This window comes from Apteryx mantelli, chromosome 3 (genome assembly GCF_036417845.1).
Source record: "Apteryx mantelli isolate bAptMan1 chromosome 3, bAptMan1.hap1, whole genome shotgun sequence".
NCBI classification, from domain to species: Eukaryota; Metazoa; Chordata; class Aves; order Apterygiformes; family Apterygidae; genus Apteryx; species Apteryx mantelli.
This window is the reverse complement of record NC_089980.1, coordinates 110,394,229-110,417,515: the sequence shown is the minus strand read 5'-3', so window position 1 is coordinate 110,417,515 and position 23,287 is coordinate 110,394,229. Positions and strand designations below refer to the sequence as shown.

Here is a 23,287-nt window from a genome sequence, read left to right as displayed (position 1 = left end):
GTAACATACTTCTTTTGCACTTGAGGCATGGAATTGCATGGGAAAGCAACATAGTCTTATAATTTAAAGTAATATATGGAAGCAAGCCTACAGGTGCTTTTCTATCATCTGGCAAAGCTTCCAAGGAAAGTCTTATGCAATGCAAAATAATTTTATGCAATGTTAGCAAAAAGATTTAGTCAGATATGGATTATAGAGTGGAATTAAATTATGAAATCATAAAAATCTTAATCAGAAATACAGATCTCAAACCGAATAAGTGTGAGGCAGCTATTTAATTTTAGCTTTCTAGCTTATGAGTTGAATAAGATTCACTTCTTTATGATTCCTGTTTCTTTACATTTGTGTTCCCAAAATAAAATGACTTAAGCACATACACGTTATTTTTAAGATGATACTTTTTAGAGTTTTTGTTTTTTTTTTCTTTGCAAACACACACACACATACACTCAATGAATGAACGAATATTTTTAAGAAAAAAATCTCCAAATCCCTCTGAAGTCAATAGAGTCCTATAGTATTCTGTAGGATTTTGATCAGGCTTTAAGTCAATGTTAGTCAGAGGTTTGAGGCTATAATTGTTTTTTCTAGCTGAACTTTCTTAAAGTTTTATTTTGTTTTGGTTTGTTTTTTTTGTCTTGCATGCTTTTGCATTAGGAGATCTTTTTAAATGGAGTTACTGTGTTTTTATGTGTGTTTCACCATTCTATACAAGTCTGATAAATGACAAAGGACTGAAAGTAGTTGTACTTTAAAGAAAACATAAATGGACTAGAAGGTAAAGGAGATTCTTCTTCAGGGTACACTCTAAGATTATTTTTCTCTCCCTACTATCTCTGGGTCTTGAAACCAACCAATTATGCAGAGTTAACACCATTTGCCTCTATAGTACTGTTTTACCAGTATGGTACCACTGTAAAACTATTGTACAGCATGGAACTGCATTCTTTAGTGATGGAGTTTGGTTTCTATATATAGCTATATATGGTATAGTTATGGTATAACTTGATACTACTACAGGATATCTGTGCATCCCGTATTGTATATGACTGAAGACTTTGCCCTGTTTCACACTTTGTACAACTCTAGAAGAAAATTGATGTCAAACAAAGGAAAGTGAGGATCCCAAGAGTGAAAGGAAAAAGCCACCGACATTAGTATATACTCAGTCTCCACCGTTCCATGCATGCTCTGTACCAAATTTGTAGAGGCAAAATATTGTTGCTGTGATCTCGCTCCCAGCTTGAGCACCAAGAACAAATTCTCTAATAAAGCACTGCTTAACTCTTAAAGATGACCATATTTTCAGACTCTGAAAAAAAATATACATTATCTAATGTCAAAGCAAAAATTTCCCAGAGGCAGACAAAGCTTTAAATGGGGAGCTGCACAGTGGCAGGACTATGTCAATGACAAAGAAGTGCACGCCACAGTCTGGTGCTAAATGGAGAACTACAATCCCCAACTGGGTCCCCAGTGAATCTTCCCCGAAATACCTCTGCCCTTTCCCACCGAAAGGGCAAGCAGCAGCAACAAGACAAGAGTATTGGGAATAGGTGTTATAAAACAAGCACCTGACAAATCATAGTTAATTAAAGAAACTTCTCCTATTATGAAGAAAGCTGGAAAACAAGGTGCGATTAACACCCAGTAAGGTACAGTAAAATAAGGTGACACCAGCTTTAGCTAAATTACTTCACTTATCAAGGAGAATTAATGGCAACAAAGTAACACTTTTCAAAGAAAGTGTAGCTCTGTCTTTTGCCAAACATCCAAAAGTCACCTCAGGTGTACATTTTGGCATATCCTGGCATACCACTGTTGTTATATTCTCAAATTGAAGATGCATTTTCACAACTCCTCCTGCTACTGGATGCAGATAATTTTTTTCTTTACAGCTTCCATCACATTTAACAACATCTAAATGTATTTACCTTCTAGTCCTTTATATAATACTTTGCTTAAAACTTTCCTGCTTTGTGACCTTACTGAAATCCTGTTTTTGCCCTTAGACACTGCTGCTACCATCCAACCTTCTGCAGTCTTTCATGACCTCAGCAAATAACAGTATGAGGTTCATTCCTCCTCTATTCCTCAACTTTCTCACCCATTCTCACTTTTTCTTCCCTTGCAGTTCATTTCAGCTACATGCTCTCTTGTTTATGCTTCCTGCATGTTTGCACTCTTATGCTACCTTCCCTTCCATTTATTTCCAGCTTAATTCTCTAGCTTGTCTCCTACCTACCCTATGACAATTCTGCTCTATCTTCCCAAGTCATATTAGCTGTTCAGTGGTAATTCAGCCCATTCCTTACTGACATGCTGCATCTCTGATCACCAATTTAGGGTTTTGTTTTTGTTTTAAATATTGCTTATTCACACACTTCAACTCATATAGTCTTACTTGCTCTTCAGGGCATTCATTCAAACAAACACTAGCACCTTAGATATACTCTTTTGCTCTCTGCTCAAAAACTTTCCTGTTTCCTCAAAGGAAAACTGGTATTATCCAGCCAGTGGTCTGAGTTCTTTTCCTTATTGTCCTGCCAATCCATTATCAGTCTTCTTCACTGCAATCTTGTAATTTGATAATTTGAATACGCCAGTGTTTATTTAACTCAGAAAACCAGGATTCTGTTTTTAAAGTACATTTTATAAGCAGGCAGGTTGATACTGTATCTTAGCTCAGCTTCATGAGGTTGTGAAGTCAGTACATCATCTCTAAAAATAGCACGAAGAGTGATTAAGATGCATGTTTTATAACATAATGTATTTGACAGTTACTGAAGTCAAAACACCATGTGTGGGTACACAAAAGGTAGAACAAAGTCAGAATTGGGGACAAGAAACTTGCTATTTAAGAAACAAAAAACAAGGAGAAGCCTAGAAAGGGATGATGAGTAGCAGGAGGTACATTAAAATTGGCTAGGTTATATTCTTTTGCAAAAGAAAGAACAGTGCAGTCTAGACTCAGTTGCATAGACAGGAAGGCCTTCACATCCAGAGCTTCAACAGGATACATGGGTTATTGGTTAGTACAATTGCAGAGATGATCAAGAATAACTTCCAAAGATAGTAACGGAGAGAACAGTTGGAGAGAGGATGTGTTCAATACAGCTGAAAAAGAGCAAAGGTTGCCAAAGCTAACAGATCCCATATCTATGTCAGTGGAAAGCTTCTTTGTGGACATGTTGAGGAGATGCAGGTTATTGGACTGAACTGAAATTGCGAATGAGCAGGTAATATGAACACAATATGAACAGAATAACTCTTTGGGGGCATCTCCAGAACAGACTCCAAACCTTGCCGCTAGCATCTGCAGGCACTCCTGTTATGCAGTATTCAATTTCCTGACTAACATTAATAATAATAAACACCTATGTACTGCCACACTACATTTACATAGCACCTCAAATACTTCTCCTAGAGCCTGCAATCTAAATGAGCCAAGAGCATCATATGACCTACGATAACAATTTAGGAAAGGGAAAGTGCAAGGATTATGAAAGATAAGAACAGAAGAAAGAAAAGGCTTGTTCAGATATATATGAGAAAAGAAAGACTGCTTACAAAATTAAGGTTTAAAGGGAAGAATCAGTTAAGAGAGAAAAATTAGATTGTAAAAAATAAGAAAGGAGAGGCCATATGGCATGTAAGAACATAAGGGAGGAGGAGGAGTAGTGAGCCAATATACAGGGCACTAGTTACATAGTGTTCTACAAAAAATTTAAAATACCTTTTTTAAAAAGAATAACAAACAAAAATAGGAAGGAACCAATCATACCATTGGAGGTTAGTTTGTTGTATTGGCAAATCAACTTTTGAATGAACTATAGGACCAAAACATGTCCACTGCTGTGTGGATTAGTTCAACACATTTTCCAAATGTATCTTCAGGTATGGTTCAGTCGCCGAACCACAGGCATCTACTGCCATTTGAGATGCCCAAAGATATCCAAGACATCCAACTGAATCTATGGGAGAACTGTGCCTTTCTAGAGTGGCCATGAAGGATACCTGAGAGCATTCCATAGACAGACTCTTGTTTAGACAAAATAATTCAGTTTTTTGTGATGGGGTGATGCAAGTGGTTTACTTCTACCAGCTATGCACAAATTGGAAATGTGAGAATTTGTTTCTTTTTGAAAAGGTTCTTTTTTTACCCCCTTCTTCATGTTTCGGCAGGACTGTCTGTTGGCTATCATACTTTTGTATGGTAGGGAGGCTTCAGGGGTTGGATAGATTTGTAATTAAAATATGAACAGGTAAATATAGTTCTAGTACACTTCCTTAAGAACAGTACTAGAGCTAAGAAAATTTAAGAATTAAGAGTAAAATAAGCATAATTTCCATGAAATCGTACTAGAGAGTCCAAATTCCTCTGAACAATATTACTCGTACCAAATAACACACAAATAAAAATAGCAGTTCACTTGGAACAGCCAGGGAAGAGGTAAGCTTTCACCAAAGCCAAGAATTCACATGACTGTGCCCAAGTTTATGATTATTTCACCACTTCTTCCAGTTTTCTTATATACAGAATAATATCTGAATTTTGATTATAAAAATACCAATTGAAAGTACTCAGTTAAGAATTATACATTAGCATTGCATTAGAATTCAGGTATACAAACATCTTAACTCTGCCATGTAGTTTTCTAAAGTTTATACCAGGCTCACAAGAATGCAGGATTTCTTTTAGACCATATTTATTTTTTAACAGTGCACCTAACTTCCAAATGAACACAAGGATCTCCTTTCAGCATGGTTCTCAAAACATTGCAAACTCTCGAGCAGATGGGAAAAATGACTTCATCGCAACTTCAGTAACCTCATTGGCTTTTTCTTGCCCCCCCCCTTTTTTCCATCTCCATTTTCACCAACATAAAAAAGGCAAACAATCAAAAGAATTTACAGCTTCTACATTTTGCACTTCCTACTTCTTAAAGGAATGTCCTTCCATGACAGAAGCTACAATTCAGAATTGCAGGAAAGAATGATAACCCCACAGTTAAGACTTTTCACCTGGCTTCTTACGCTTAATGAAATTTAGAGTTTGTGCTCTCAGTTATGAAAGCTAAGGCTAGTAAAAATGGGTAGCATCTCCCTCAGCATCTTACTGGTTTATACTACGGTGACATCTCTTATCTTCGAATAGCTGAAAGTAAAAGCAGAGAAGCTTCGAGATGAGATGTATCCTATTGTATCTAGAATGCTCAATATCCTTAGCCATTTTCCATCTCCCCCAGAACACTTCTCTTTATAGGACTTCAAAGGCAATAAATCTATGCAGGCTTGCAAGATCCAAGTCATGACAAAGACCATGCTCATGTTTTACAATAAAGTTATTTTTCAGTGAGTATAGAAGTGATAAACAGCTGCACATAATCAGTTATTTACTGTACCACTGCCCCAGCACATCCACAGTGTTGGTCCAAATTGTGATCAGTGAAACCCCCAGAAACCATCTAGCACCTCTGTGCAACAGAATCCCATGTCAAGAATGTATTTTTAGAGACCACTGAAGAAAGCATGACATTTTCACTCAAGTAGCAAACAGAAGAAAAAAAAATGGCTGAAACACCTCAATTATTTTCTTTTCATTCACACACTGCATTTTATGCTTGAATCCCATTCCTCAATGTCTTAACAGTTTGAGGTAGACCATGTCAGTGCTATATAAAAAAAAAGGCAATCAAATAATACGCTTAACATTGAAGAATTAAGGACCAGGTAGTTTAATTGAATAATATGTGGCGCAGGTGTATTGCAATCAATAATACCCCAATGACTGCATATTGTACAGTGCAATCTCCTTGTGACTAGATTCTGAAACCATCACAGCACTGTTATTTCAGGGTGTTTTCCTTTCCTCTGATTTCACTGTGGATTTAGAACAGTCTAAATTAGGAGAGCCTTACTAACTTCTTAATTCCACAAATTAAATTGTTAACTACACGTATAAGAAAAAGTCAAATCTTGTACATTACTCTTGATCATTCTCTTTCATTCTTTTCTCCCACTTCCTAATACTGCTTGTTAGCAGGTGATTCCTTCTTTTTCAAAAAGAGCAGTTATTAAAACAATACAGAAATGTATAAAAGCGACATTTGCAATGAAAGAGAAGGTCATTATAACAGGTAATAAAAGGACTTTCCATGCAGTTCTGAACCCTGGAAGAAATTTTTGACATACTTTCTTGGCTATGGAAGGCTAGGCCCCTTAGAAGTAACACAGATGATAAAAGCAAGATATCTGCTTCTCTGCTGTGACTAGCTGCATCACAGAATGAGCAGTTTGCACAAAAGTGATGGGAGTAACAAGAAAATCCTCCATCCTGTTAATTCACTTCTGTCTCTCACAGTGAAAAGGAAGGACAATCTTCAAGAAAAGGAAACAGACTCAGACTTGGGAGGCAATATGAGAAGTTCCCAATTTGACAACAGATTTCCTCTACAACCACTGCGCCAGTAGTTTCATCTCTCAGTGCCTCAACTGTTCATCTCTAAAATAGGGATATTTCTAATTCCTTTTTCCATTTTATTTGTTAAAAAGAGATGCATGAAAAATGCCTACATAGATGCAGAGATGAGAACAGTGGTATCTCAGTATTTAAGAACTGTAATTGTACAAAAACAAAATCTGTGTTTATATATATTGGCCACAGAACAACATCAGGGCCTAAAGGGATGATCTCTACTCCTTTTGTCATATATTAGCCAAACAAATTAAGAACTACTTTACAGTTTTGGAAGACTTGTAAAGGATCCAAAAAGCCTTATAGTAGCAATTAGCTACAATAAAAACTTGTTATTTTGTATCTGAATGGGCAAACATTTCCCTCTGTTTTGAGGTTGTACAAATTAACCCAAACAAAAAAAATGGTGGAAAAAATGCCAGCTGTCCATGTGAAAGCACATAACTATGTTTCCTGCACTGATACAGAATATTTTATGAACAAGTTCGAATAATATTAGCCAACTGGAGATTTTGTAAAGAAATACCAAACCTGGAAAATGTTGTATTCTTAATGCTGGAATTGGGTGGGGCAGGATGAACATTTAATGGGGCGGGATGAACACTTAATGTAACCATAATCACAATTCAATTAAAGTAAGAACATGTCTCAGGTGACTTGAATATCACAATAATTTTTGTAATTAATATATTCTTATTTACTCTTGAGCTCAGAAAAGTATCAAAAAGCCCTCAAAGCAAGAAAAACGCAACATTCAAATATGGCTCAGTTTATTTCCCTTGACAAACACTCCTGTGGTCTAGTGAAGTGTAATACCCTATTAAGATTAAACTAACAGTGCAAATCTGTTTTTTCTTATTCCAACTTTAAAAAGAAAGAAAAATAGTATTAAATATTGCAATAGAAAATGGAAGCAGTTGAAAATTCAAATAGAAATTAGCTTTAGCAAAATAGAAGAATTACATTTAATGGCATGACTGAAATATAACTTTGTTCAAAGTTTAAAAAAAACACCAACAAAAAAATACTGTTAAATTCTACTCCCAGTGTAAGGGAAGTCTGAATACAACTACAAAACGAGCTACCTGGGTCAGTGATTTAGGGTATATTAGTCATTTAACTCTGAAGTCCTAATTTAGTTTTTAGCATGTTTTTTCCTCATGCACAAACCCTACATATTCTGCTAAAATGGATGTTTATAAACTTCTTTCTGCCTACACCGGAGCGATATCTGACAAGTTTGAGACACTGGACCCTGGATAACTAGCTTTACACTGATTTTCTTCCTCAGGAATTTTGGTGGTATCTTTTAGAAAGGGTAAGGTTTTCCTATTAGTTACCACAAAGCTTCAGGGTTTTTTTTTATCTATGCCTTCTGTTGTGGGTTAAGCAGCATCTAAACCCATCATTATTTTTCTTTTAATTTTATTACCTCCTTAAATACTGTCACACACTTAATTCCATCACTTCTAGACTCTGCTAAAACTCACAGTGCTTTTTATAATGTAAGAAGAATATCAAGCAATTTCAAAGCAGACTTTCTTCCATAAAAAGTCAGCAAGGTTGTAGCCCCTAAATCCCATCTTCTGAACGTCCTGATGTTTAGAATAGTTTTCATTTCACTTGAGCATAGGAAAGTAATCATGGAGCTGTTAGCAAAAATGAAGAATACTAAACTCCAGTTATATTTTGGTATGCTGCTTAAGGGCAGACTGACAATGTAAAACAACTTGCACATTATCTAAGGATGAAGAGCATATTTTTCAACAGTAGCAACACTAACCATCTTAGGCAATAGAAAAACTAGAAGTGAAAGCTAGGAGAAAACTCTTGGAAAAGGAGTATTGGAAGACTCAGTATTAAGCTTTGATGGAATAGCTTGCGTTTGGCACACCAACAAACCCATGCACTGCAGACTGTAGTTACAAGGTCTGCTGCTGCTCTATAGAGTAGCCACATCTCACAAGGGAATAGAGCTGAGGTGCAAAGGCATAAGCTAATTTAAAGAACTACGTAGAACTTATATGCTGTGGCAAAGAACGAGAGCCAAGATACAACACGCCCCTTGGTGTTTCACAGAAGGAACCACTTTTGTGAGACTGAGGATAATAAAATCTACGTAAACTACAGAAATGCCCAGCAAAGATTCTGAACATCCCTGGAAAGAGTCAGAGTGCTGAGTTAAGGCTCAGAAACCAAATGTAGTATGCCTGGCACAAAAATTAACACAGTAAGCCAAGCAGAGAGATCACTAAGACAGAGAAAATAACTAAGCTGTGTGCCCCAGAAGACAAAAGGGAAGGTACAAAGGTGTTTTGGAATAGTGAACTGTGTAATGAAATTTTGCTTAATACAGCTGTCTGAAGCAGCAAGTGAAGAGCACTCCAGGTGATCCAAAGCACATGACAGGCAAGTCTAAATGTGGAGAAGAAGAAAAACATGTAGTTAAACAGCTTCCATTTTGTAAGTATTAGGGAACAGACATGACCAAAACGCCCACACGTATCTTCTTGCAAAGTACTGGAGTAGCCAATCTACAACAGTTAGGTTGTAAGTAGCCAATTGCTTTTGTATTTTGGGTGTAATATAAATGAATTTTTACTATCCTTAAATAAAACAGGATTCAATAGGATGCATGAGTATCAAAATGTGATGTCCTCATGGCAACTTGAGCTAGAAGTGACTGTAAGTCAATCTGGAAAGATCTGGCAGTTACAAATATATTCTTTAGAATTTGAGGAAAACATATTGTGGAGCAAGATCAATAATATGGTCTCACAAAATCTGGACTCCTACTGCCAGTGTTAGTGGCACATCACAAGATGGCTAGGAGAAGTAATTTTCAGCTACTATATTAAATTAAGGTAAAGGACTCAGAACAAGGTAAGATTTTGGTTAAAGTCTCCAAGATGGTAACTTCTTAGAGAAACACATTAAAAGGTTTACATGAACAGCACTTTGTGATTGTAAATTTCAACAGATGTTTCATAATTTATCAAATTAATATTTATATTGAGGAAACCACTAAGGCTTGCAGCATGTGTCAAAAATAAAGTCACATTGGAGGAGAAAGCCCTTATTGTTGTCATAGGAAAAAAAAGACTCTCTGGAGCGCCATGGGCAAAATTTTGGTTATGTTGATTGAAAAAAAACAAACAAAAAACCTACAAGACTCTGGTAGTTTTTCTAGGTGATTATTCTCCCTTCCCTGAAATAACCTAATGAGAAGATGTTACTATGCACAACATGATCCTGCATATCAATCTCTCTCTTTTTTTTTTAATCAATCTGCTGTTCCCATCATAGGATGTATTTTTATAGTAAGCCATAGTTCAGTGATTCTGTTCAAGTAATGCATAGGGAAGTAAGGCTTGAGATAGATCACAAATCATCAATATTCCCAAATAAAAATATATCTTGTTCTTGTATTTGATTCTGATCCATAGCTAATACTGTTAAATTCAAGAACAGTACAAATAAAGCATGAATTGTTACATGACGACATTTGTTCAACAAAAATTGTGAGTTACACTAGGGCCTGTGCTGCCCAAAACCAATGCAAGAAACCCTCAGGATTTTCTGTTATACAGGAAAAAAGATGAAACAAACAACACAATATGACTTGGGATGCGAGATGTTGTCAATATTTCATTAAGGGAAACTGATTAAGTCCATACTTTGGAACCTGCCAGCAACTTCCAGCCCTGATCTGAACTTGGCTATGATCCAGCTCAACACTGGGACAAGGCTACAACATGCAACACCATTTCTCTATGCCAAATTCTTATTTCCTTGAGAAAGAAACCAAGGCACATGAGAGGGGAGAGCGTAGCAATATATTCCAGCAGGTAGTCTGACTTGCAAAACCAGGGGAAAACAGGACTGCGAAGTTCACACTGGAATACATCTACCTCACAAACTAGACGCAGGCTACCCATACCTACATGCATCAATGCTAGCAACAGGAGGACAAATACTGTACCTAAAACTTCAGTTAGGTCACATATGTCTGGCAGCTAGAGGACACTCTGCTGAGCAATCTGGGGAAAAAAAATCTCTTATTGCATTGCATCTGTTCCTAATTTTCACTCCACTTTAAAAAAAAAAAAACAAAATGGTGAATGATCCTAAACTACCCTTTACTGAGTACTACTGCAAATGCTAGTCAGAAAAGCCTTATCACAAATAAACTGTAACATATCCTTAAAATGTTTTATGAAATTTAATTTTTTTTAAATGACCATATGCAGTATGTAAGATGAGAAAACTAATCTTTGTTGAAATTTAAAGGCCCCAATTACTAGGACACTGCAATTGTTTTCCATTTTACCACGCGTATCAGTCAGATGCAAAAAGTGATAGTATATCAGACCAGTCTTACCTCAGAGCTGCCAACTGCAAATCCCTGTTAAGCCACTGCCTTATACAATCCCTTTTACTGTTTGTAGTTTGAAGTTGTTTTCATCATCTCATAACTTAAGTTTTAGTTTATGGATAATGCAGAAGTTATTTTTAAAGGCATCAGGAAGCTTGCCGATTGTGAACTGGTACTCGCATCCTTGTGAAGATTGTTGCTCTCTATTCATTCGCAGACTCCACAGCTGAAGGGTTTCTCAGCAGACCCTCAGCGTTCCTCACCTTTCCTCTGTGAAACCCCATAAGCCTGGGTAAAGTGCTCAACATCTGTTCATCCTTAGCCCTTCTGAGAAGTTATTAGCTAATGCTAGGTGTGGTAGTAATGCTGGTATTTTGAATCACCTTTCCATTAGAAGAAGCACTAATCTTTAATTCAGGGGACTATGTCAAAATGCTTGGAAATTCAAATACCTGAGTAAGTTTACCTCTCTGGATACAAGACGTGCAGGAGTCACTATTTCTAGAAGAGTCAACCTTGATGAAGCATGCATCACCCTGAGAATACAGTCTTCATTTCAAAGCAATATTGGCATGTTTACGTAGATTCATCTACATACTGGGATACGGACAAAAGGTTATGGCCTACAAACATGAATAATTAATGATGGAAGTGAAGATTTTCCATGAGATAATAAAAGAATAAGAGAGGAGTGCATTAACTATGGTAATTGTTTAGGCAGAAAAAAAAATCTGAGAAATAGTTATCTACTTAAATGGATAAGCATAGTATAGTGTATTGCAAGTTTAGTATACTGTAGTTAAGTGTTATGCCCTTTTATGCAAAAAAAAAGAAAGAAAAAGGAAATCTTCAATTTAATTTTCATTCTCACTTCTTCCATGTGTTCTCTTCTTACCTTCACCTACTTCTGAGTTCTTCCCTCCCAACTGATCCTCCTCTCTCCTAGGGATACATAGCCAATCTGACTATTTTTCCTCACCATAACTGCTCCTATTTCAACATCTGTGACATCCCTCCCCAGTAAAGCTGCTGGCTTTAATGCCAACTCAAGGCTCCACAAAAACGATGAACCCCCCCCCCCCCCCACACACACACACACACACACACACACTTCTCTACAAAGCTTCTGGGGATAGGAAAAAAAAAATTGAACGAAAGTGGCTGAGGGTGGGAAGTTCACTAATTATATTAACTGCTTGGAGGAAGATTGGGCCAGATATAAATTACTAGGAGAAGGCAGTGGAAAGAAACATGCTAGAAGAGCAGTGCTGAAATCACTGCCAGAATCTGGACAGCCTTTCTGACTTGCAAGGTGAAGACTACTGATACAAATAAATAAAAGGACTTCCCAGTTCAGAGCTCATAACACTGATACACTCCAATGCAAAGTTCAAAGGCTTTATTAAAAGAAAAAGCAACAGACAAACTATACAACTAAAATCTCAAGTAAGAATTAGCAAATATTGAATTAAATATTACAGGAATTTAAAGAAAAGGCTGTTTGATGATACAGTATTATCTTTTAAAATACAAAGTGTAAATAGAGTAACTATTAACTGTCTGACCAAAAGATTCCAAAAAGTTGTAAATGTTACTACAAGGCAAAAATCTCTGTTGCTCTTCAGTATAAAATTGGCAGCATCTCTGCAAAACAGACTGTTGTGTTTAATTACTGCATAATTTTTATATATATTTTATATATATATATGGCACAGACACCTATAGTGTGTCCCTAAACACATGAAATACAACAGTATCAAAACAATATAATTGTTCACAGAAGCTTTTCAGAAAGGCTTGAGCCTCCTCATTTTAATTTTTCTTACGTAACCAAAAACATTTTTAAATGGTTATCAGCAGCTACTTTTATCTGTTCATTTTAATTGAATAAAACTTAATTGAAAGCCTCCAGAAGCCCACTTTAAATGTTGGATATTTCCAGCTTTTGTCATTGCCTTCAAGTTAAGATAACTGAACATTTTACACCTGCTAAACCAGAATTTGTTTAATCTTTCACATCTTTCTCTTTTTCTTCTTTATATCCTTTTCTGTATTGCTACCCCCTTCTCTACCATGTTCTCTAACACCCTTGTAATATTCCCTTATTTTTCCCTCCTCTTTTCCTTTCCTTCACTTTCTTTTCCTTGTTTCCCTGTTTGTCCCTCTCTTCATCCTACTTTTTGAATATTTATAAAAATATCTTTAAAGGCTGTAAGAAGAAGGGATAGAGGAGAAACATCAAGAAATGGAAAGAAGCAGCCAAACATTGCTATTAGTTTCTAATTAATTTCTACCCCTAATTCAGGCCTTTCTAGTGTTTGCATGGTTGCAGAATCACATTAAGCTCATGCTTTGTATGTAATTCAAACTGGTTTGTCTCTGCTATCTGTAATTAGACGTTTCCTTCCACTTCCACCACAAAAAGCACTTGGATAAATGACAGTACAAATGGTTACTTACACAAAAGTATTACTTCAAAATCTTTGTAACAATGGCAAAGCGAAGTCTTCTATTCTCATAATTCCTTAGCACCAGACATCTTTCACATTATTCACGTATTTAGCAAGAGTGTCTTAACACTGGAACAGATGGTTTGTAACGTAACAAGTCGGTACTGGGTGGGCACCTTTTTGTCACATACAACTATGTCACAACACAACTACAATATATCCAGGTTACCCTGCAGTTTAATTCTTCTGGAAAAAGAAGAGTAACACAAAAATATGCAACACAAGCACCTGTTTTGCCACATTCGCTGTTGACTTAGGGATCCCTTTTGCTTTATTGATCACTAAAATATTTCTCCTAGGCTTTTGCAAATTGATCTGTTGGTGTTTATACAGAACGCCTAATTTGCAGCAAGCAAAGAACCAACCAACATCAATAACACCACCAACACAGACAGCATTTGAAGGACACCTAACAAGCAAAATTGAATTAAAATAAATTACAGACCACTGTGCAATAGCTTATTTACTGGAGACAGGAAAATCCTGTGGTTAAATAGGAGTGTATAGGATCAGGAAAGACTCAGAGTAATATAAAATTTGACAATTGCAGCCTTCCTGCCAATGGCTCTCGAGCACAAAATAAATATGTAATATAGCTCATATATTTGTCTTGGTCTACACTTATGAGGAGAAAGTTCCTTCCAATTTTAAATTGAGGCTAAAGTAAAGGCCAGCAGTTTGCATATAAATATTACAGAAATAATTACAAACATGTATCTAAAGCTAAATCTCTTGATAGCTCCACAACCCTGCGCATATACCGGAAAAACAAGCATCATTTATCCAAAATTAACTCAGCTATTCCTCAAGAAAAAACAGTCTGAAGACAGGGGGGAGAAAATCTCTTAGAATTATCCTTCACTTTTTCTTAATTTACCCCTCAAACCTCAACAGGAAACTCCATAAGTCATTTAAGGGTTTGGTGCTACTCATTTCAGCAGAGCTGGTAGATTCGTTTTAGTTACAAATTGGAAAGTCAGGGAGCCCGCTTTATAGCTGCAGCAAAATAGCATAGCTATAGGTATTTAAGAGAAATACAGTCTCACTCTTTCCCCAGCTGAAGAGTTCACTCTGACCACAGAGAATAACTGGCACAAATCCCAGCAAACAGCAAGAAGTTCTTGCCACTGATCTTCATCCAAGATGAAAAGGGAAAAAACAGATTTGCTTAGATATAATTTTCCAGGTGATTATCAGAAGCCTGAAGCATAAAAATCTACACCATGAGAGGTGAAAGGGAAACTAAGTATTTCAACACCAGAAGGTGATTTTTTAAAACATGCACACAAACCCTGATTTCATATCAAGTTCTTGAAAAACATTTCAAACATCAGGAAAAAAAAAAAAGAAAAAAAAAAGCAGCAGCTTAGGAACTTCTATATTTAAATCCCAGAGATGATTAAGCTAAGGCAGTATGCCAAGATGGGATTTGTTTTCTTTCTCCAGTACTCACACTTCCTATGAAAACCATTTCTTCCCTCTCATTCCCAGTGCTGCTCTTCAGAAGTTGACTGACACTGCAGCCAGTGTCTCTGGCACCCGCTTTTTTTTTGATGAAGACATTCCTGCCCTCACCAGTAAGCATATCCTAGCTGCTTCCGCTCTAACAAAAGAGGAACACTTCTTCCAGATCCCAAAGTAGAGGTAAAGGGAGGAACACAAATTATGTATCAGTCTTTTACAGATCATCATAAAGTATCACTTTTTTCCAAAGGCCACATCAATTTCGAGAATTTAAAGTATTTTATAAATCAAAAGCTTTTTAGCTTTACATCTTGAGGCGCAACCTTTACAACAAGAAGCCAATGCTAGACTATCGGATGTACACTTCAGCAGGTGCAGAAAAATTCCAAGGCAGTAGTGACCTGCCCTGTTTCTTTTCATTTGTGGATCACGCTAGCTCAAGAACAAGAGAAATGCCCACTGCCAGCAAGCATTTTAGAGATGGCTTTGGTTAGGTTACACGAAGTCATGTAAGAGCCTCACAACTTTGGATCATCTTAAAGGTGGATGATTTTCAATATTACTATATTAGCATTATTACAAATTTTACTCGCTAAATTTTTCAGTGCTGAAACTAAAAAGTCCACTTGAACAAGAAAACTTGGCAAATCAGGAACCAGCATATATTATTCTAGAAAGCAAATTTTTTAATTTGCTAAAATTCTTTGATAATTTTTCTTCAAGTTTTATTAGCTCCAGTATGTACTCCTTTTCAGGATAAGGAAATAGCTGTACTCAGTTCCAGCAGGATTCTAATTAAAATATGACAGGGTTTACAGAAGACTGTAATAAGCAGGATTATTTTTGCCTGGAAATTTAGAAAGAATAATTTCTTATTAAAAGTAATAACGATAATATACATTCCTTATAAAGCTCTTTTCCTTTAGAGATCTCAAATTAGGATGAAATTCAGTATTACAATCCTCATCTTACAGATATGTTTTTAAAGGTATTCAGTATGGTATATAGTACCAGTAAGAAACAAATCAAACCTCCATGTACTAAACACCTCCAACATTCACCTGTGCGTCAAGGTTTCTCAGTTGTCTGGTCAAACCACACAGGCCCTATTTGTTTATATAGCCATAGACACCTCTGGAGCATTATTAATGTTCTCCGCTTTACCCACTATTTTAAAACTGCCTGCTTCCTCACTTATTCTGGCATGGTGTGCTGATAAGTAACTCTGCAGTACAACCACAATCCAAGGAGTGGAAAAAAGAATGTGGACAGCAGATGAATGAGTGCCTTCCTATTGCTTCGGCAGGATCAGCATGCAAAACAGCATACCTTTTGTACAACATGTCTCTGCTTTTTGAGCAAAAACTCTTTTTTAATTGAGTTTTGCTCAACAGTATTTAAAAGAAAAATGGATATTTTGAGGCTAAATGAATTTTTCCCCAACCAACTACTGAATCTGAGGGAAAGAGACTTAAATGGAAACAGTTAAAAATCGATTGTTTTCAGAAGACACTCTTACCCTGAACCAAGATGCAGGACAAATGCAGTGACTCTGCAGGTCAAGCAAACACTGTTTCATCGGTGCAGTACTTTTAGGCTAGGGTGCAGCTGCAGGGCACAGCAAAGCATGATGTGTTTCCATTTTAATAAAGACTGGACATGAATTACCCAACGACAGCTACATTTATGCATTCTAAATAGGACCCAACACATCTCTCATTTCGAGCCTGAAGCATGTGTCCTCAGATGTCATGAAGAAACCTTTTTACTCTAGTTATAGCACTGCTTGGCAGGCTAGCTAGGTGTATTACTTTTATGTGTATGTGTTTCAGCTTTCCTTAGGAGTCTTATGCACTGGTCACTACGGTTGGTATCAGATTTTAGGGAGTAACAAATATGCTAGTATGTTATAGCACATCTGGTCATCCAGGATACATTGCCTGCATATTACTTAAAGGAGAAATGAATGCATCTCATTCGCAAGGAGCCGGTACGTCTGTTGGGCAAGGCTGGCTCTTCCCCAGAGGCGTGAGGATATGAGGTCCTGGTTTGGCATGTGGAGGCCAATCATGCCACCTCCTGGTTACGAATGGCCACTCTCTTCTAAACAGGTATCAAGTGCTGGCAAGTTAAGAGCTGACAGATTTTCTATCCGGCTATCCAGCTGTTCTGTTTTCTCTTGGCACTGGCTGCTGATATTGCCGATTTCCCAAATTCTTAAGCTTAAAAATATCTGCTTTGAGGCAAAAGGAAGAGAAATGGACAGTCATAAGTGTTCCCTGAACGAATACACTGAGAAGACTCAGAATACAAAAAAAATTTACTACAAGAATTCCCACAACAAATAAAGGCACTCTTCTCCTTCCAAGAAAAACATTCACATTCCTAAAAAAACAGTGCACTGTGGAGTGCCAGCGAGGCTCCAGCTATCCAGACAAGCCTTACAAAGTGTTTTTGACCTTCTCTAACAGTTGTGGCTGAATTCTGCTACTCGCACTGAATTGCACCTTAAGCAACCCAACTGATTCAAATAGCACTATTTGAAGAATGAAGCACTATTTTGTGTGAATAAGAGTATCAGAATCTAGTCTTCAGTTATTGCGTTTATATTGTCCCCTCTTTTGTTAAAGAATTTACTGTGTTCCAAAGTACACGTTTTCCAAGATCACAGATCAAATGGTCCTAAACTGATTCACGTCTCTGAAAGGAAGGGGTTTTTCTTAAATCAATTCTGTCTTTTTTCTCCTCAAGGGATCCCAACTTTTATGACTAACAACTTTGATAGGTCAGTATAAACACTCATCAAGGCTGCTTTACTTAACTGATTTTAGGGAAAACAAAATAGGATAAAACTTTAGAAGAATGAGTTATCTCCTGGGATTCATCTGTGTTATATTCTGCAAGGCAAAAGCACTTCCTAAGACTGAAAACATACTGTGTTGTTATATCACGACAAAACAACTGTTTGCCTTTTTAAAAATACGTAGGGAGTGGAACTCATACACTCAGTTTTAAAACTAGCAGTATGTTCTACTGATAGAGTATCCTTTTTCCTTTTTCATTATTCCAAATATGTTAGCTCCATCAGTCAATATACTATATTTGTATAAGGACTGCCTGATAGCCCACTAATGGCAATAAAACATTCCCAATAATTTCAGCAAGCTTTGGATCAAGTCTGTAATGCCTAGCACATTGCTCTTTATAGAAATAGTAAGTAGCTTGTACTCATCTCGAGTTTGCACTGATATTACTCCTTTTTATTGAATACAATCCTAATGACAGGTGAGATATATAAATCTAGTTTCTAATCAAATCCAAATTTCTAAAATATATGCTCTAAAGATTTGCGTGTTTCCTGAGTCAACCTTCCAGCTATTTTACATTGCGTTTCTTGGGACAATAAAGTAAACGATGATTAATACAAACTATTTTGTGAACACAGATTTCTTCTCACCTGATGTAAACACCAGGAAAAAAGAAACAATAAGCAGAAAAGTGGCTGCTTACATATTAATATTAATGTCTGAGTTGACATTAACATTTTGTATTAATCTTATTTTAACCCAAATGCTTGTTTAGACAGAATAAACTTATAAAATTTCATTGCTGCTAAATCTGCAAATATCTTTTCACAAGTAGTTTGTTACAGAAAAATAACTAAAAATACAAAAGTATCAGAGGCCTGACTTTAGCAGATCACAGGCTTCATCAATAACCTCTCACGTCTTGGGCTTCAAATTCTACATTACCAAGACAAGCAATTTGCCTATAGTGCCCATATTATTGCCTGGGTTATTTAATAGAAAAATACAGTTACGACTAAATCCACCTTGCCTTATGAAAATCAAATGAATCTCCAAGAGTCCAAGAAAAAAAAAGCTCAATATATAAACCAATACATCACCTGAAATCCTGAACATAAGACAAAATGAAATCACATTCTATCAACAATTCTCAGACTAGCTAGAATAAATATATCAGGCTTGCAAGAAAGACCTTTCAGGCACTAATGCTCATTGAATGTAGAGGCTAAACATTTATACACCTTTTGAATAATCATGCCCTGTCCTACAAAGAGCTTTATGACAGTGAGTCATATGAGTATAGCAGACACGACCAAAGGTTTAACAAACTCTTGATATGCCACATGGAATAATCTGTGGGCTCAGGGCTTAACTCGAGATTAAAGTAAAAGGCCTGATTCTCATTGCCTTCAGAATGCCAGCTGAAAATCTGAGGTCAATCGTACTGTCGTTAAATAGAGAAAAATTAGCTACCTCATTACCCAAGTAATGTTGATATTTCCATAGGGAGATATGCTTTTACTTCGGCTGGCTCTTTTTCCAAAAGGTCTTTCCTTTGTTTCTACTAGGAAACACAGACAGTTGGCTTTATTAATATACGATCAAAGATATTTCAAAGCCACACATACATGGAATATCTAATTGCCTGTACATTGTTTGGGACAAATATCTGACACTTTGGCTTATTAAAAATAATGCTGCTATCAAACAGAAGTTATGAACTATCAGAAAGTTTCAGTGGTTTGTAGCTTCCTATGTGTCATCCGCATCTTAATAAATTAAGCACATCTAAACATAAAATACATATTTGCAGGAAGGAAAAGGCAGAGTCTTATTTTAAAGTTTAAAAGAAACAAATATTTTTACACGTAAATCCAAGTAAGCCTAAATACAAGTAAATCCGGGTGTCACAAATTGAAAGTGTATTTCTGGAATGCTTCTCTCTTGTGTGCCCATCTGTGGTTTCACACAGGAGCATGTCTCTCCTCAACCTCAGGTCCTAGCAAGTGACATGAAAAATCACAGCACTTTCAAGTCAGAGCTGGAGGCTTTCCACTCTGAAGCAAAAAACCTGAAACCAACACTTACACATTTTGTATTAAATCTACTAGCAATCAAAAAAGCTTAGCACACCATACAAATAACACCTGTCTGCTATTGTTATGTATGCAGCTATTCATATATTATTTTTCAAAGAACAGAAATCCAGAATCTGGAAGAATTGCTTTAATGCCAACATATCCTAGAAATATATTATTACAGAGGTTGCACTATTGCCCCATGTTCTTCTGGCATCCCCCCAAAATTTCTGCCTTTTGTACACATTTTCCTTCTGTGTATACCCAGGAGCAACCAGTGCATTCATTCCTGTTTCCTTAACTAGTTTCACTCTTACGTTGATGAAACTGTTTCCGTAGTCATCATATGTTAGACTCTAAAATGAATCTCTAGAAAGCTTGACAGATGGTGTTTTGAAGGATAATGCCAGGTATCTGGTGTGAATCTGACATTAGCATTCCCTGCAGCCTCCACAGACAACTCACCTTCATCTTCTGTTAAAAATTCATATACTTAGTCCTAGTTATACTAAGAATGAATGAGAATACTAATCACTTGTGCAGCCTCACAAGCCATTCAAAATGCAATTTTTGCAAGAACTTGAAACTTAGAAACACCTATTTTGTCCTCCCCCCCTTTTTTTTTAAAAAAACTTTACTTCAGATACTCTGAATTATTTTCTGCATGCTTTTTCTTTCTTTCACACACGTACACACAGACACTTTCAGTAGATACCTCCCCCTTCTGGGAAAGGATCAAATTGCAAGGTGCAAAAAATATGCCCCTTTATATTTACCCTATGTTTATTTCTCAAAGTCCTTAATAGAAAAACAACTGTGGAAAGTAGTTTGGTTATTTCTTCAGCAGCAAGATAGCAATTACAAACGTGTACTAAATGTGTCGTTATTCATACTGAACTTCCAAACTACCAACTAGGAGCACTCTAATGAAACCTAGACTCAGTACCTTCACTCACAATCAATAAGCCATGTATGCAAGAAAGACAATATAAAGACTGCTGACTTCGGGAAAGACAATTACTGCTAGCACAGTAAGTTTTAAATGGTTATGATTTTCCCTAAGTTGTTACAGTACTTTGGAAATTAGCCACTCCTCTTTGAATGTGAGATAATTGGAATTTGCGACTGTCTCAAGGGTCTAATCATACATTTCTTTGCTTCAGCCTCATTTAAGGGTTTGATAGCCTGCTTTGACTTATGCATCACTCTTTACTACTTCTTTTTGATATCTGGATCCTTTAAAAGTGATTTTAGAAATGAATAGTATATACCTCGGAAGGAACAGAGGAAGGGGAACTTAATTGATGACACTTCTGTGGAACCTGAAGTGCCGAACTGCAAGGCCTGCACTTGGGAACTATGCTGAGCAGTTATGGGGAAAAAAAATGGACTAAACCATGAACTTTTAAAAGACTCTCCAGTTAAAAAAAAAAAAAAAAGAGTTTGACCCAAACGAGGAAAATGGAGTTACATTATTATAACGAAGAACCCGATGTTATGAGCATTACATTCTAGACCACTATACTAATCCGGGAGAAAACCATCATGCCCCAAAGGAAACCGTGTCACGGAGCTGACAAGCCACAGTCAACGAGCGCGTGACATCGTATCGCCAGCTAAAACAGCGCTGCGTTAAAGGCATGACAGCACTATCGTATAAACCCTGTTATTAAGCGGGGGAAAGGAGATGCAATGAGCTTAATGAGCAACTAGCATCTGCCCCTGCAAACAGAGCGGGGCACCGGGGGAGCCCTGCCCGCAGAGCCCAGCCAGCCGCGGCCGCTCCCCGGCCAGGGCGGCCCCCGCCTTCAGCGGAGCCGCTTCCCCGGGAGAAGCACGCGGTTCCCGGCGAGGGGCGCAGCAGCGCCGCGCCCGCCCCGCGCCGCCGCCGCGGCCCAGGCGCCGGACGAGGCGGCCGCCGGACGCGCTCCGCTCCGCGCCCCCCGCCCCGCCCCGCCGCGGCGCCGCGCCTCACCGTCGGCCAGGAGGCGCATGGCGTGCACAAAGGAGGGGTCCAGGCTGTCCTTCTCTGCCATCAGCTCGGGCAGGTATTTCTCCTGCTCCATCGCCTCGGCGCCGCGGCGGCCGGGGCGGGCTGCGCGGGCGCCGACTCGCTCCGCGCCTCCGGCCGCCTCCCTGTGGCCCGCCCCCGGCGGCGCCCCGCGGCTCCCAGGTGCGCCGCGCCCGCCGCCACTCCCGCGGCGGCGCTGCCCGCTGCCCGCGGCGGCGGCACCGCCTCTCCCGCCCCCTCGCTCCGCGCGGGGGGCGCGCGCGTGTGTGCGCGCGTGGCGGCGCACGTCTACCGCCGCACGCCTCTGCCCCCCCTCCCCCACACTGAGCTGCCCGCTCCCACAGGCCGTCTTAACTAGGGAGGCGGGGCGAGGCGCGCCCCGCCCCCGGGCCCCCATTGGTGGCTGCGCCCGCCTGGGCCGGGGCCCGCGCGCGAAGGTCGCCGCGCCATTGGCTGTCGCCGGGCGGGCGGCCCCGCCGGGAGGGGGGAGGCGGGCGGCGGGCGGCGCGGGCGGCGGGCGGCGCGGGCTGGGGCGCGGTGTGCGCACGTGTGTGAGTGAGCGTTGTGTCTCCGCGTGCGTTTGCGAGGGTGCGCCTGCGGCTCTGCTCCGAGTGCTTCTTTGCGCTGCAGTCAGTGCTCGCGTGTGTCGTGTCTGCGTGTGCGCCGTGACTGCGTGTCTGTGGCTGCGCGTCTGTGTGAGGCTGCGGCTGCGTGTTTCTGTGTGTGGCTGTGCGCGCTGTGACTGCGCGTGTGCCCGTGTTCGCGTGCGCCCGTTTGCGCGTGCCTGTGGGCCCCGGTGCGTGTGCCCACGCGCGTGCCCGAGCGGCTGCTCCGCGCGCCGCGGCGGGCGGGCGCTGTCCGTGGTGCTGGAGCTGTGGCGGGACGCGAGGCGGGGCCGCCAGATGGGGCGGGGCTAGCCCCGGTGGGCGGGGCCAGGGGCGGGCCGGGACGCGGTGGGCGCCGCGTCGTTCCGCGCTCCGCCGCCGCGGTGGCAGCGCGGCCCCGGCGGCGGCCGCGGCCAAGCGGTTCGGCCGGCGTCCGGGTCACCGGCGTGCGCCAACGCCGCGGGACGGCACCTCGGCGGCGGCGGGTCCCCAGCGCAGCGAGCTCAACTCCCGCACCCGCACCCACGGAATTAGAGCTGCCAGGCGACTGAAGTGACTGCAGCTGGAGTAAATAAAACCGATTATATTTTAATTAGAATTTAGCTTTAAGTATACATTTATTCTAGGTTATACTTATTCAGGATTTCCCCCCAACGGACAATTTATTAACGTGTTTTGATTCTGAGAGTAAACAAAAGATGTTTAACTCTTAAGGCTGTTAAAACTTCATTTATGGGGCATCAAGAGCAAACTGTCCATCACACAATACCACGTGTGCTATGCTCAACCTCCATGTGAGATTCTTTCTACTTTTAACTTAATATTTTTTTCTAATAAAAGAAGAAATAGTTACTGCACCATACACTTTCAAATCACCCACTACTGTTCCTCTTGAGGGATTTTTGTTGTAGTATTTGGATTTTTATTTGTACTTTTTTTCAGAGGATGAAGGAATAAGC

At 39.2% G+C, this 23,287-nt stretch overlaps 1 protein-coding gene across 13 annotated transcripts in view; it reads right to left on the bottom strand.

The window, feature by feature from the left end:
• KHDRBS2 (KH RNA binding domain containing, signal transduction associated 2) overlaps positions 1-21,821 on the bottom strand; it is a 513,233-nt gene extending 491,412 nt beyond the window's left edge. For all 13 annotated transcript variants that reach the window (XM_067294146.1, XM_067294142.1, XM_067294143.1 and 10 more), the window contains exon 1: positions 21,688-21,821. In XM_067294146.1, coding sequence (XP_067150247.1) covers positions 21,688-21,778 — 91 coding nt within the window. In that variant the 5' untranslated portion in view covers positions 21,779-21,821. The remainder of the gene's footprint in view (positions 1-21,687) is intronic.
• Positions 21,822-23,287: the final 1,466 nt, after the last annotated feature.